This window comes from Antechinus flavipes, chromosome 5 (genome assembly GCF_016432865.1).
Source record: "Antechinus flavipes isolate AdamAnt ecotype Samford, QLD, Australia chromosome 5, AdamAnt_v2, whole genome shotgun sequence".
Taxonomy (NCBI): Eukaryota; Metazoa; Chordata; class Mammalia; order Dasyuromorphia; family Dasyuridae; genus Antechinus; species Antechinus flavipes.
The window spans coordinates 177,951,811-177,965,562 of NC_067402.1; the positions used below are offsets into that span (position 1 = coordinate 177,951,811).

General features: G+C 33.7%; 1 protein-coding gene across 5 annotated transcripts in view; it reads left to right on the top strand.

The window, feature by feature from the left end:
• The window catches only part of ABCC9 (ATP binding cassette subfamily C member 9), a 189,930-nt gene that overhangs the window by 59,843 nt on the left and 116,335 nt on the right, over window positions 1-13,752 (top strand). For all 5 annotated transcript variants that reach the window (XM_051962654.1, XM_051962651.1, XM_051962652.1 and 2 more), the window contains exons 12-13: window positions 2,623-2,663; window positions 3,252-3,394. In XM_051962654.1, the coding sequence (XP_051818614.1) occupies window positions 2,623-2,663; window positions 3,252-3,394 (184 nt within the window). The remainder of the gene's footprint in view (window positions 1-2,622; window positions 2,664-3,251; window positions 3,395-13,752) is intronic.

The window sequence follows — 13,752 nt, forward strand, 5'->3', positions numbered from 1 at the left end:
TGGAGTGGTTTGCCATTTCCTTTTTCCAGTAAATTAAGGTACATAGCAGTTTAATGACTCACTTAGTTCACCAGCTAGTAAATGTCTGGGGCCATATTTAAACTCAGGTCTTCCAGACTCTGTGCTTTATTTACTGAACCATCTAGCTGCCTCTAAGGAACATATGTCCTAAAATGTCCTAAATGTAAAAATGTCCTAAATGTATGTCCTAAAATGTCCTAAAAATGTAAAATCCAATATGGGAAAAAGTTATTATTATCAAACTAGTAAATCAGAATTTACATTTGTGTGATGTTTTGAAGTTTGTATAAGACTTTACATGCATTTGATCCCCAAAGGAGCCTTAAGATGTAAGCATCATAATATTATTATTTTCATTTTACAGATGAAGAAATTGAGACTTGGAGTAAAGAAATGACTTATCCATGACCACTTAACTAGAAAAATATACAAGGGGTCTTTTTTTTTAACTTTTAAGTCCAGCATTCTTTTCACTATAATTATATAATTTCACTTTTGAAAGCAGAGCAAGATACTGGGGGAGTTAGGTTTTAGGGCTGGGACTGGGTTCGTATTGAAGGGAGAGAAAAGATTAGATGGGGGAAGCACCTCAGGGTTAGCTTATGGGCAGCAGAGGAAAAAGAAGGCGCTGGATATATAGAGAATATCTAGAGAAACTTTATTTACTTAATTGTTTTGAATAGGGATATACTTGTGAGTTCTAGTCTAACCTTGGTGCCAGTCAATGCCCATCTATTTCTAGACTTCCTGGAATATATAAACACACACACACACACACACACACACACACACACACACACACACAAAACCATCCATCCCTCTACTCACACACATACACACATAAACACATACACATACACACATACATATATGTGTATTTTGTCATTAGGAGCTATGTATTCACTTAGATGGTAAGTGATGGTGATTTCACTTTATTCTAAGAGAAAGCATAGAAAAGTGATGAAACTTTAGGCTTTGAGGACAGACGTAAAGAGTGGAAGATGCAAATTTTTTTCAAATTGTTTTTCTTCTACATTTTGAATTATGTTCTATCTACACCAATATCCTTGAAACTGAACAATCAATTGTCACTCTAAATTTGAGTTCTTTACTAAATAGTCAAAGACTCCTATTAGATTATTCTCTTTTCTTAGCTAGAGGAGCTAGCCTACATTCCTGGTGGCTGAGATGATAGATATCTGGGAGAAAGGGCAAAGTTCCTTTGCCTTATTCCATAAAAGAATTTCCAACTCTCCATTGCCAAGCAGCCTTGTGTAGAATTTATATATAGAGTACTTCATTACTCAATGACTGAATCAAAAGAAATGCAAAGATATATCTTTTTATTGTTTGAGCTAACTTCAGGTTATTCCAATGGGAAAATTTTTAATTTGAGTTTGAAAGAATAGAAAGTAATTTATAGGAATGAATTAAAGGACAAAAAAATATTAAGATTAATGTAGTAGTAGCCATGATAATGCTCAAAGAATAAAAGAGCTGAATTTAAGATGTGGCCCCTGCCTAAAACATGTTCCCATGATCATTGAGTCAATTTGACATTGCTATCAGATTTTAGATCTCTGTTAGTCGTGGTTAGATTCATTTCAGGAATTCAACACATTTCTTTGACTCTGCTATCTAGTAAAAAAAAGATTGTTCATTGACAGTCTAAAATGTCATAAATTAAGTTACAAATGAGATATGATGAAGATAGCAGCATAATGACAAAAAAATGCAATTTAGAAAACTTAAATTATAGTTCCAGATCTTTGACTATTTGTGTAACTCATCATCTCTGAATCTTTCAGTGTCATTATTATAGTCATATTACATTATTACCTTAGATGTTTTTAAAAATATGATTTTCAAAAAGTATAATTGGTATCATTATCAGTAGTTGAGGACAAAATGTGAAATGCATCTTCCTCCTATTTTTAATTTTAAATAATGCATTTCTCATAGGCAAACAGAGTAAGCATGTGAACAATTTTCTAGGCTACTGGAAGTGTTGTGTGAACAACTGCTTTCATTATGTGAAAAGTCTCTCAATAAAAAAAGAACAACAACAAAAAAAACCACAAAACAAAATTACAAATGATGTGAAAATCTTGCCCTTAATTTGTACAACATATTTTATCTTCTTGTCAAACTCTTCATTTTTGTTATTTGAAACTAATAAAAGGCACTTCTTTTCCATGAGAACAGAAAATAATCCAGGTTATGTAATATTATATATAGTGTGTCATATAGTTCTTAAATATGCATAGCTGTTTAGTTCACCTCCCTTTTGCATTTTACTAACAAAAGATTATTTATTTCCTGAACTCTTATAATTTACAATGCTTCGGATATTATGTTATATATTATTTATTTATAATTTTGCAATTGGAGGAGAATAATGTCCTATTACAGTACCCATATGAGAGTTTGGATGATTGTGGATAGGAAGCACCAATTAGGGAAAGTTTGTGGAATGATATTTAGCTTTGCTCCTTGTGTCTTTTGGGAACACTTAAAATAATAATAAATTATTAACTTAACTTAAAAAATAATAGTTCAAAGATTCTAATATATACACATATATTTTATTTTCTTCCACAGTTTTTATGAATGCAGCAATCCCCATAGCAGCGGTTCTTGCAGTAAGCAAACTTTTTTTTTAATTTTAGAAAATATAGAATAAATAAATGCCAGTATTTGTAGAAATGACTTAGGAAGGAGTGAGTAGCTAGCAATGTGCCTATATCAACCTTATTGTCTCTTTCCCTTCTTGCTTAAAAAGCTATATTTTATCAGTTCTGAAATCACCTGATTGTTAATATAATTTTGATTGTTACATTGTACTTCAAGTGAAAAGTAAAAGTGAACAACATATTATTTATAGAAATGGAAGAAGCTCTACTATATTTTGCATATTGGCATGTTGACATTCTCAGTGATGAGATCATACTTAGGAGAAATATCAAAATACATATTCTTCTTTCCCCGGAAAATTTACTATTGATTACACTCAAAATTACAAAATTCAATTCAGTAAACATTTCTAAAGCTCTTATTTGTTTAAATGAGATGATTTGGCTGAATTTATTTTGCTTTTTTTTTTCTTTTCTACTTTTAGCATTATTACATAATATATGAAAAAGTTTAGACTGTTTTTATATGTGACTAATTTTTTGTTGTTATTGAGTTTTTTGGGGGCAATTCCTAATGGAATCTTTGTAATTCTGTAGACTTTCGTGACTCATGCTTATACCAGTAAAAAACTATTAAAACCAGCAGAGGCCTTCGCTTCCTTGTCACTCTTTCATATCCTGGTCACACCTCTTTTCCTGCTTTCCACAGTAGTCAGATTTGCAGTCAAAGCCATTATCAGGTATGTCATTTCTTGAAAACTTCAAGATTATGTTTTTCTTGGTTCTTTAGAAATATTATATGTGCCTTAGTCTATGAAAACTATTCACTTAACTTATGGTCTCTTTGAACACAGAATGATATTTAAATATGAAGAATGATTTTAAGTATAGACAATCCTTCTGTTTTGCAGTGGAAATAATTCTTGAGTTTTTTGCAGTTTTGTAGTTGTATGTGTCTCAAAGACATATAATTCCTCTTTATCTCCCCCCCCCCACTTTTACTTGCTCTCACATAAGGAAATCAATTAATTAGTATTTATGAAATACTATTGCCAAAGTAATCTAAAACAATTTTATGAATTTTAATAAGAATTTCATGCTAGTAGTTGGGCATTTGGGATGAATGTATCCAGAATACATCAGAATCATCTTTTCCAAGCGTATGAAGACTTTCCTTGGCAAAATGGACAGATGAAAACTGTTTCAACAACCAGGAAAGCAGCTCAAATAGACACTTTGGAGTGCTTAGAACTTATTCAGAAATCAAAGATGTTAAGGTCCTCTAGTGCATCTGAGGGCTATCACCAGTCATCCTGACTTTTGTCTTGCCTCTAGTTTCTAGAAAAGAGAGTTAAGGGTGATGACTTTGTATAATTCTGCTTCACTTAAATCCAATTCATGAGTGAGGCAAGATATCATCCTGTGATGTCATTGTTCCTCTTGGAGAAAGAATGAACAGCAATCAGTTAAAGAAAATAAAAATGTTCTGTCAGTCTTTTGATCTGCCCTGAAGAACTTTACATTCTTTTAGAAGGAGAAAGCAAGTTCACAATAAATCAATTTAAGGTATGTTGAGATATATATGAGAAGGGGAACTGACAACTGTGATAATCAGGAAAAATTTTTGAAGGAGGGGACATTTGAGTTGAGCCTAAAAGGGAATTGGAGATTCCAAGTAGCAGAGGTGAATAGAGAAATCATCTCAGGCATAGGAAGTGACCTGTATAAAGGTATAGAGTCAGAAATGAAATGTTGCATACAGGAAATAGCAAATTGGCTAATTTGATAACACATAGTATGTATGAGAGAGAATAATATGTAATCTACCCAGAAAGATAGTTTGAAGCTAGATTATGAAAGGTTTGAAATTCCAAACAGACAGTTTGCATTTAGCTTATTGGCAATGGGGAGTTATTGGACCTTCTTGACCAAAGACATAATGTGAGTATACCTAGACTTTAGAAATAATTAGCTAATTTTTTGAGGAATATGAAAGGTTTATTCTTATTCATTGTAATTATAAAAATCTGTTTTAAGGTTTTTAAAAATTATATTCTAATGTCTATATAATATCTAAAGAGCATAAATACGCTGATTTTCTAGTGTAATATTTGTGCCCACATGGGTTGTTTCATTATATTGATATGGCTTATGGATGACATGAACAGATATGACCTGAGGTCTGGCTCACTTTTGCAGGGGAGGATACCTAAGAACCTTGTCTGCATTGCCAACATGCTAGATGGAGAAAAGCTAGGTGTGATCCAGGAATGCCTTCCAGATAGATGATGCTCTTTGAATATCAAGCTACAATTGTACTTATTAACCCCACTTCTTCCCTTTTCCAGTATTTTTAATCTAAGGGCTTTTAGGAACAAAAAGCACTTCTCTGGTTGCTTTTAAGGGGAAAGGATAACCCTTAGTTTACTTAGCTCCTTCTTACCAAACACTGGTTATATCAAAGACCATCACAGATAATATATGGAGTAAATCCCAATGCAAAACAGCACATAGAAATAAGAGAAGTTACACAGAACAGATTATAACCAAAGATTATACGTGTGTGAATGTACTCTCTGCTCTACCAAGGACATAAAAATTTCATATAGAGGAAATATTTTCTCTGCCAGCCTCTAAATTTTCAAGGAGTCCAGGAACATGATGAAGCTAGCTTCCCATGAATATCTGACATTCTAGCATTTTCTTCTCTCTGTCATTTCTCTGTAGTATCCTTTGCCCATATCATGTGCCCCTATCCAGATCTTCTGGTAGCAACTAAGCCCCTTTTGCTGATGCTCAGCATTATGGTCATCATTCTTTCTGTCAATCAAAGCTCAAGAATTTCCTTCCATATATAATCTTCAACAAAGGGCCATCTCTCTCTGCTTTGGTGACTAAATCTCACACTTGAAAGATCTGGAATTAGAATTTTAGGTGATCTGTTTTATAGTATGTCTTTAGGCAAGGGAGTAATAGTTTCCAGCCACACTAACCTAAAATTCTATTTGTATTTTTTTTTAATTTAAAAGAGCCTTCAAAGATGATCAACTTGAACCTCCTCCTTTAATAGATAAACTGAGACTCAACTAGGTAAAACAGATTATTTAAGGTTTCTAGAATCTCTGTTATAGCAGAACTAGTACTTAAATTTTTTTTCCCTGACTTTCTATATGGATGCTCATTCACCTACTCTAATGGAAGTTGCTCTCTATGAAATAATTAAATGATTAAAGATATAAAATCAGCACAATTAATTTCTCAGTAATATGATATTAACCATGATAGGATATTATCTTTAGAGATAATATAGTGCAAAACCCTAATAGATGAAGAAACTGAAGTTTACAGAGGCAAAGTGATTTAACTGAAATTATACAGGCAGTAAGTAACTGAAGGAGGTTTGAATTTGGATCTTCTGACTCTGGGTCTAGTTGTGATTTTCTGCCCTTTAGGTTAAATTTAGAGCTCAGGCCTTGCAAACCCTTCATGTATTGATTTTCCCTATTCATTATTATCTTCTTTCACTCTTGTTCAGTCATTCAGGCCTGTCCAATTAACTTTTCATGATCTCACTTTGAGGGTTCTCTTGACAAACATATTGAAGTAGTTTGTCAATTCTTTCCTCAGGTCCTTTTACAGATGAGGAAACCGGGGTAAAACAGGATTAAGTTATTTTCTCAGGGTAACACAATTAGTAACTGAGGCTGGATTTGAACTCAGATCTATTCCAGGCCCATTGCTCTATCCACCATGCCACCCAGGTGCCCTTTTACTCTATCTTCTGAAAAAAAATGTAGGTTTCTAACTGATTTTTATAACAATACTTGAAAATTAGGTCTTATTCTAGCAGGGAACTATTTCAAATAATAAAATTAGTAACTTATAGAGCATCTATTATTTTGGTCTTTTTTCATTTTCTTCATTAAAATTGGTTCCTTTAACAGTTATATTTTAAATTCAAAATATTATCCTCTGTTTAGCAACAGAGATAGAAAAAATGATAACATAAAAAATCTGATTTCAGCCAGATTGCATATATTAAGAGGAAAGGATATTGGATAAGCTATCTTTTATATTTGGGAATCTCTAAATCCTCTGCAAACAATTCTAATTTAGCAGGTACTGAAAAATGAGAACATTCATTCAAGAGTGATCTACTGTATTTCATTTTCCCAGTGGCGTGAAAAGGTACTTGCCAGCTTGATAAAGATCGATCTGGTTTAAGGGCTCTGCTCCAGACACCTCAAATCTTCCACAGAATAAGACGTTTGCTTATGTTAGTTCATAGACTTAGGCAAGCCAACCCAACTTTCACTGTGTATTCATTCTGGGAACCCAAACTAGAGACACCCTAAAAATTGATGCATTTTGCCAAATTGGCCAGAATCAGTCTGCATTTTCAACTGTACTTAGGGGACCTATGAGCAATCTTTGATGCCAGTTGGCCTATCGCAATTTGGACAGTATCATTATAATCAGGGAAACTAGTCAACTGATTTCAGAGTGTCCTATATAGAATTGGCGAAATAGCAATATTTGATTTTAAAACTTGTTTGACTAGCTTATACAAATGTTCCCTATTGAAAAAATATTCAGGGTGTGGAGGATATTCTCCATACTTTGGTTAAATCCACTATTTTACTAGAAAATTTTACATAATGGTGGATGTTGGGGAAAGTTCTTTATAAAAGGGTCATCCTAAAAATGAAAGTTCTCATCATTGTACTCTTTATAAAATCCAATAATTATCTGAGACATTTATCTAATAATTTAAATTATAACCCCAACTTTGTGAAACCCTTGAGCTTTGAACTTTCTGAATATTTTAGTGCAAAGTAGATTTGTCCATAAAAGATGAGACAAGGCAAAATGCCCTCCATTATATAAACACTAAAGCAGATTCACCAATACTTTCAGAACTGTGTCCTCACTGACCAGTCTTCGGGTATATTTGTAAATAATCCTGAATTAGATACCTTTTATTTCATCATGAAACATGCTAAAGATATTCAAACATTTTCAGTCTTTTACTTATCGTCATGAAAGACATTGAAGATATTCCAAGATTTTAAATTTCCACATGGATTTTTATAGCGGTCCATTAAATCATGCTCAGCAAAAAGCATTTGGGTTCTGGGGAGTCACACACTTAGTATCATGCACCTGTTCTTTAAGGCAGTCATGCTGAGTAAATACTCTGTTTTCTAAGGTTCTCAGAGAGTCAATAACTTTCCTTCCTCTGACTTTATCTCTTTTCCTGGGATAGTACCCATTTATTGTCAAGGAGTTTGTGAAATTGTGAATCTACAATCAGAAATAAGCTCTGAGATTCTAAATACTGGTGAACTCTAATTTCTTTCTGATCTTATTCTGTGAGAGCAAGTTATGATTGCATAGAAGTAACCAAGCATACTTATTGTTGTATGCATAGAATTGATAGACAGATAGTAGATCAAAAAAAGGAAACAATGAACAACAAAATGATAAAACATCTACCAAGTACTTGTGAACCCAACTCTCTTTCAAAGCCAGGAGATCCCTCTAAACATAGATAGGATCGGTGAACCCAGGATATTGGAAGAGTACAACTTGAATTCTTCCTTAAGCATACGGAATATAAATAAGATATTTCCGCAGGAGTGAATTTTATTTATTCTTTTTGTAAACAAATCACAAAAATCAGATACAAACACAGAAACTCTGGCTTCTTGGTCTTTTAATTTGAGACTAAGAACAAGGGAAATGAGATCTGGAATCTAGGTAGGTTCAGAAGAAGATAGGTATTTTTGTTCTGGGATGACCTGTCACTTATGAGAAACATTAAGTTTCTCTGAAGGCATTATTAGTTCTTTGCCAGGATATGCAGACTCAGTATATAGCTCCACCAAGCAGAAGCCATTCTTCCCTTCTCTGACCTAAATACAGGACCTTTTTACCGCAGCTGTCTTACATCACTTTCTGTCTCCTGTCCACCTTTGTTTCCAGCCCAAGCTCACTGTCATTCCTTTAGTGGAAAAAAGCAGCTATACATTTCAGTTATTTTTTTCCAAAAAAATTTGGGAAAAATTACTTTTTGTTCCTTTGTTCTCACATACCTCCTAATGAAGTATTTGGCCCTTCTTTGGTTGTTGACATCAATCAGATGTTACTGTTATCCATGATAGAATATTTATATTTCAACTTATTCCTTTTATAGTCAATAACAATAATAATAATATCTAGTATTTACATAGTGCTTTAAGATTCATAAAGTATTTTTATTTTATCATAGAAACAGAATAAGAAAAACAGAAAAAGAAAACAAAAAAAAACAAGCAAAACAAAAAAGAACATTGTCATGTGGCAACAGAACTTCAGGAGGAGTCAAGATATATAATAAATAAATTACCATTTCTAGAAAGGATATATAATAATAGAAGAAATTATATTAATGAGTATCCATCTTTTCTGTACCTCCTTGTAGGTTGTTCTTTCATTCTTGATTGCAAACTTTTTAAACTTTATCTCTCCCACCTCATCCTCCCTCATCCCCTCCAAGCAGGCTATAGTTAAGCAAGAATATATTTATGTATCTATCTATATAGATAAATACATATACACACATACAGACACACACATACTTCCTTCTTTCTCTCCCATACGCCTTTGCTAACTTAGCTAACACTTTGCTGTATTTCTGTTCCTTAACTTGCCTTGTATTATTTAATCTTCTCTCACCCATGGATCCCTTCCTTGTCTTCTCCCATCCTTTACTTCCTTTCTCTATCCAAACCTATCCCCTTATTTCTTTATAGGTTTTGGAGAGTACTATACCCTTCATAGTATATATGTAATGTTTCCTATTTAACCCATTACCAATGTGAGTAGGTTTTCAAAACTAGGAGCCCTCCTCCCTCTTCTCATTGTCTATTCTTCTTCTGCACCTCATTTGTATAACATAATTACTATTTTTACCCAACTGGCCCAATCTTTCTTTTGAGCTACCCAAGTGCTGGTATCAGTTGTATACATTTCCATGTAAAAAACACAAACAATTTGTTTATGTTAAGTTCCTTGAAATTGATCCTTGATATTGGCTCTTATTTGTTAAATTTTTTATTAAGTTTGGATTTGGTTGAAAGTCCTGAAAATCTGCAAGTTTGTTGAATATCCTTTTTTTTTCATTCAATTTTATAGATAATTTTTCTGGATATGATATTTTTGGCTTCAGGCAGAGTTCTTTTGATTACTGGTAAATATAATTCCAGAACCTGTGCTCTTTATTGTGGCTGCTGCTAAGCCCTGTACAAACCTAATTGTAGCTCCATATTTGAATTGTTGTTTTCTTCATTCTTGCAAAGTTTTCTCTTTGATCTGGGGGTTTCATAATTTGGCAATATTATTCCTATGTGTTTTCTACAAAGGATCTCTTTGACATAGTGATCAGTGGATTTTGTGTCTTTGATTATTTTTTGCATTATTGTGTCAGAGTTCTTTTTGGTCACAGCTTTCAAGTAGTTCAATTATTTTTATATTTTCTCTTCTTGATTTGTTTTCCAGATCTGTTGTTTTTCTTATGTTTCACATTCTGTTCTATTTTTTTCAATTTTTATAGTCTGTTTTGGACTCTTATAGCTTCACTGGTTTTCTCTTGTCCAAATCTAATTTTCAAATAATTATTTTTATCTTTGAGACCCTGTATCTCCTTTTCTAGTTGGTAACTTTCCCCCATAATATCTTGTTTTTCTTGTATTTTTTTTTTTAGTTTTTTCTCAATGTCTCTCATTTGATTTTTAAATTCTTTTTTGAGGTCTTCTATAAATTCTTTCTGGGCAAGAAGCCATTTAACATTACTCTCTGGGCTAGAAGGAGCTTTTTCTACTTCAGTGTTCTCCTTTGAAGATGAACGGCAGTCTTCCCTGTTCCCATGATGGGGTTCTTGCTTCTTTGTCGGTTCATTTTTTCAAAAAAATAACATCTATTAGTGTAAGTTCACTTACCTCTATCTTTACTTCAACTTTCCCATCAGCTTTGGAACTCCAAGCCAAAAGCTCCTCCCTCCTGAAAATTCCCACAGCTAGCAGCGTCCTTCCTCCACTGCCTTTGCATTCACTAAGTTATACTGGTTCCTTCTCCCCCAGGGCCTTGTCTCAGCAGCCACAACTGACCTGATGTTTCCAATCAGCCAAGGTTCGGTTGGTCTTCCCAAATTTAGACCGGTGACTCCTCAAGCTATCCAGGAGATGAAAGTTTTGTGGTTCCTCCTGAGACTTCAGCCAAATTCAGTCTCCATTCAGTCATCATTCAACTGATAATCTCCCTTCAAAATTTGCCAAATCTAATGGTTCCCTCAGTCCTTACCCTTTTTGATCTCTCTGTAACTTTAACACTGTCAGTCATAATCCTCTGAATGCTCTCTCTTTTCTGGATTTTCATGATGCTGATCTCTTTTGGTTTTCTTCCTTCATGTCTGAACAATCCATCATATTCTCTACTTCTTTGCAGGATCTTTCTTGAGGTAATAATCACTAAAAACAGGTGTCCCCCAAAGTGCAATCCTAAATCCTCTTCTCTTCTTCCTCTAACTATCCCACTAGGAGATATCACCAACTCTCATGGATTCAATTATCTTTTTTTTTTGCTAAAGCAATTGGGATTAAGTGACTTGCCCAGGATCACATAGCTAGAAAGAAAGTGTCTGAGGCCAGATTTGAACTCAGGTCCTCCTGACTTCAGGGCTGGTGCTCTATTCACTGCACCATCTAGCTGCCTCAAATACCATTTCTGAACAGATAACTCTCTGGTCTTTCTTTGCAGTCATAAATTCACCCCTAAGGTTAAGCCTGACATCTTCCATTGCCTTCTTAAACATCTCAAAATAGAGGTTTCCTTAGACATCTCAAACTGAACATGTCTAAACAAAGCTCATTACCTTTTCCCCTAATTTGATCCATCTTCACAACTTCCCTAGTTCTATCATGGGCACCATCATCTTCCCAGTCTCCTAAATGTCATCCTCACCTTCACTTGCACACACCCAATCTGTTGATACATCTGCCTGTTTCTATCTTCATAACATCTCCTATACATGCCCCCTTCTCTCTACTCATTATGTGATCACTTAATGCAGCCACCATCACCTCAAGCTTAGACTATTGCAATGGGCTTCTGATTACTGTTTATTGCTCAAGTTTTTCCAGGCCATCCTCAACTGCCCAAGAGTTCTTCCTTAAGTTCATCTCTGACCATGTCACTTCTCTCCTCAGTACATTCTAGTGTCTTCCCACTACCTTTAGGATCTCTTCTGTTTAACTTTTAAAGTCTTCCTCATCCCTTTATGTTTTTCTCACATCTTCCTCTCTGCTGTTCTCCCACATGATAATCCATCTACCAACTTTCAACTTCTTTTTACTGGATTTTTCTCATGTCTGAAAAGCTTTCCCTCTTTACTTCCACTTCCTGGTTTTTTTCAGTGCAGTATGAGATAAATATTTGACATCAGTTAGGAAGGTGTAAAAACAATTACCTGGGCTAAGTTGAGATTATATAACATAAATTTATAGTGTATCCAGTGAGCATGTAGCATCATGCAACTGAGATGCAAGGGATAGAGTAATCCAAGGTCTGTGTTTAGTAAGTAATGATGAGTGATGGAATAAAAAAGCAAGAGACTACATTCGGTAGAATAGTGGAGATGTGAACTTATTCATCAAAGCATCAGGGGTAGAGGACAGTGTAGTTGTAATGGCTTAGGAGGGAACTGAAAAGTAGGTGGATTGGAGTTGGCTGAATATAAAGATCAAAGTAAAGCAAGAGAAAGATGATAAAAGATTATGATCAGATAAAGGAATTTTGGAATTCACAAACACAGGAGTGGAATGTCTGTGCGTAATGACAAAGTCAAAGTTATGGCTATCTCTGTGTGTAGCTGAGTTGATGTGAAGGAATAGCTAATGAGAATTAAGTAGACTTTATATCCTTTGATCATTTATCAATTGGGGAATGATTTATATTCTTGTAAATTTTTACAATACTCTTTATATGTTTAAGATATGAGACCTTACTCTGAAAAACTCTCTTAAGATTCCTCCCCCAATTTTATGCTTTCCTTCTGATCTTAATTACATTTGTTTTATTTGTACAAAACCTTTTTAATTTAACATAATTGAAATTAGCCATTTTGCATCTTACTCTGATTTCTATCTCGTATTTACTCATAAATTGTTTGCATATTCATAAGTCTGATAAGTAATATGTTCCATGTTCTTTAAATTTTCTTGTAATATTTCTCTTTATATTTAGATCATGTATCCATCCTGACTTTATTTTGGTAAATGGTCTATGATATATCACTTTCCAGTTTTCCCAACTGGAAAAGATAAGTACTATATACCCCATTTTAAAATAACTCTAGATACCATAAAATACCTGAGAGTACACACTTGCCAAAATAAACCCAGGAACTATATAAACAAAACTATAAAACATTTTTATACAATAATTGGAAAAGTATTAATTGTTCATGGGTAGGCAGAACAAATATGATAAAATTATGATTAAACCTAAACTAATTCATATAATTAATATTATCCCAATTAAATTACCAAAAATGATTTTACTGAATCAGAAAAAAATAATCTTGTCAAAGAAAGACTGAGCTAGGCTTTGGATTCATTGAAGAAGTAAAGAGAACTGAAAGTCAGTAAGTAACAATCATTAGACTCCAATAAATTTGCATTGAATGAACATCAAAGGATTACTGAGTGGCAAAATGAAACTATTATGACTAGCAATTCATATAGTGCTTTACCAAGTACTACATACATACACACACACACACACAGAGTCTTATTCAATTCTTAACAACAATCCTAGAACTTTGGAGATGAGGAAAATGTAACTGAGAAATATGAAGTGTCTTTCCCAATGTCTCACAGCTAGTAAAAGTCAGAGGCAGAATTCAAACTCAGATCTTCACTCCAAGTTAATAACTCTATACTATTTTACCTACCTATTTAAGATGACTAAATTGACTTCCTCTAACCATGACCAGTAAGTTAGACAATATGAATATGAGTAAAGGTGCTGGAAAGAGTGGCCAAGAATATTGCACTATCAG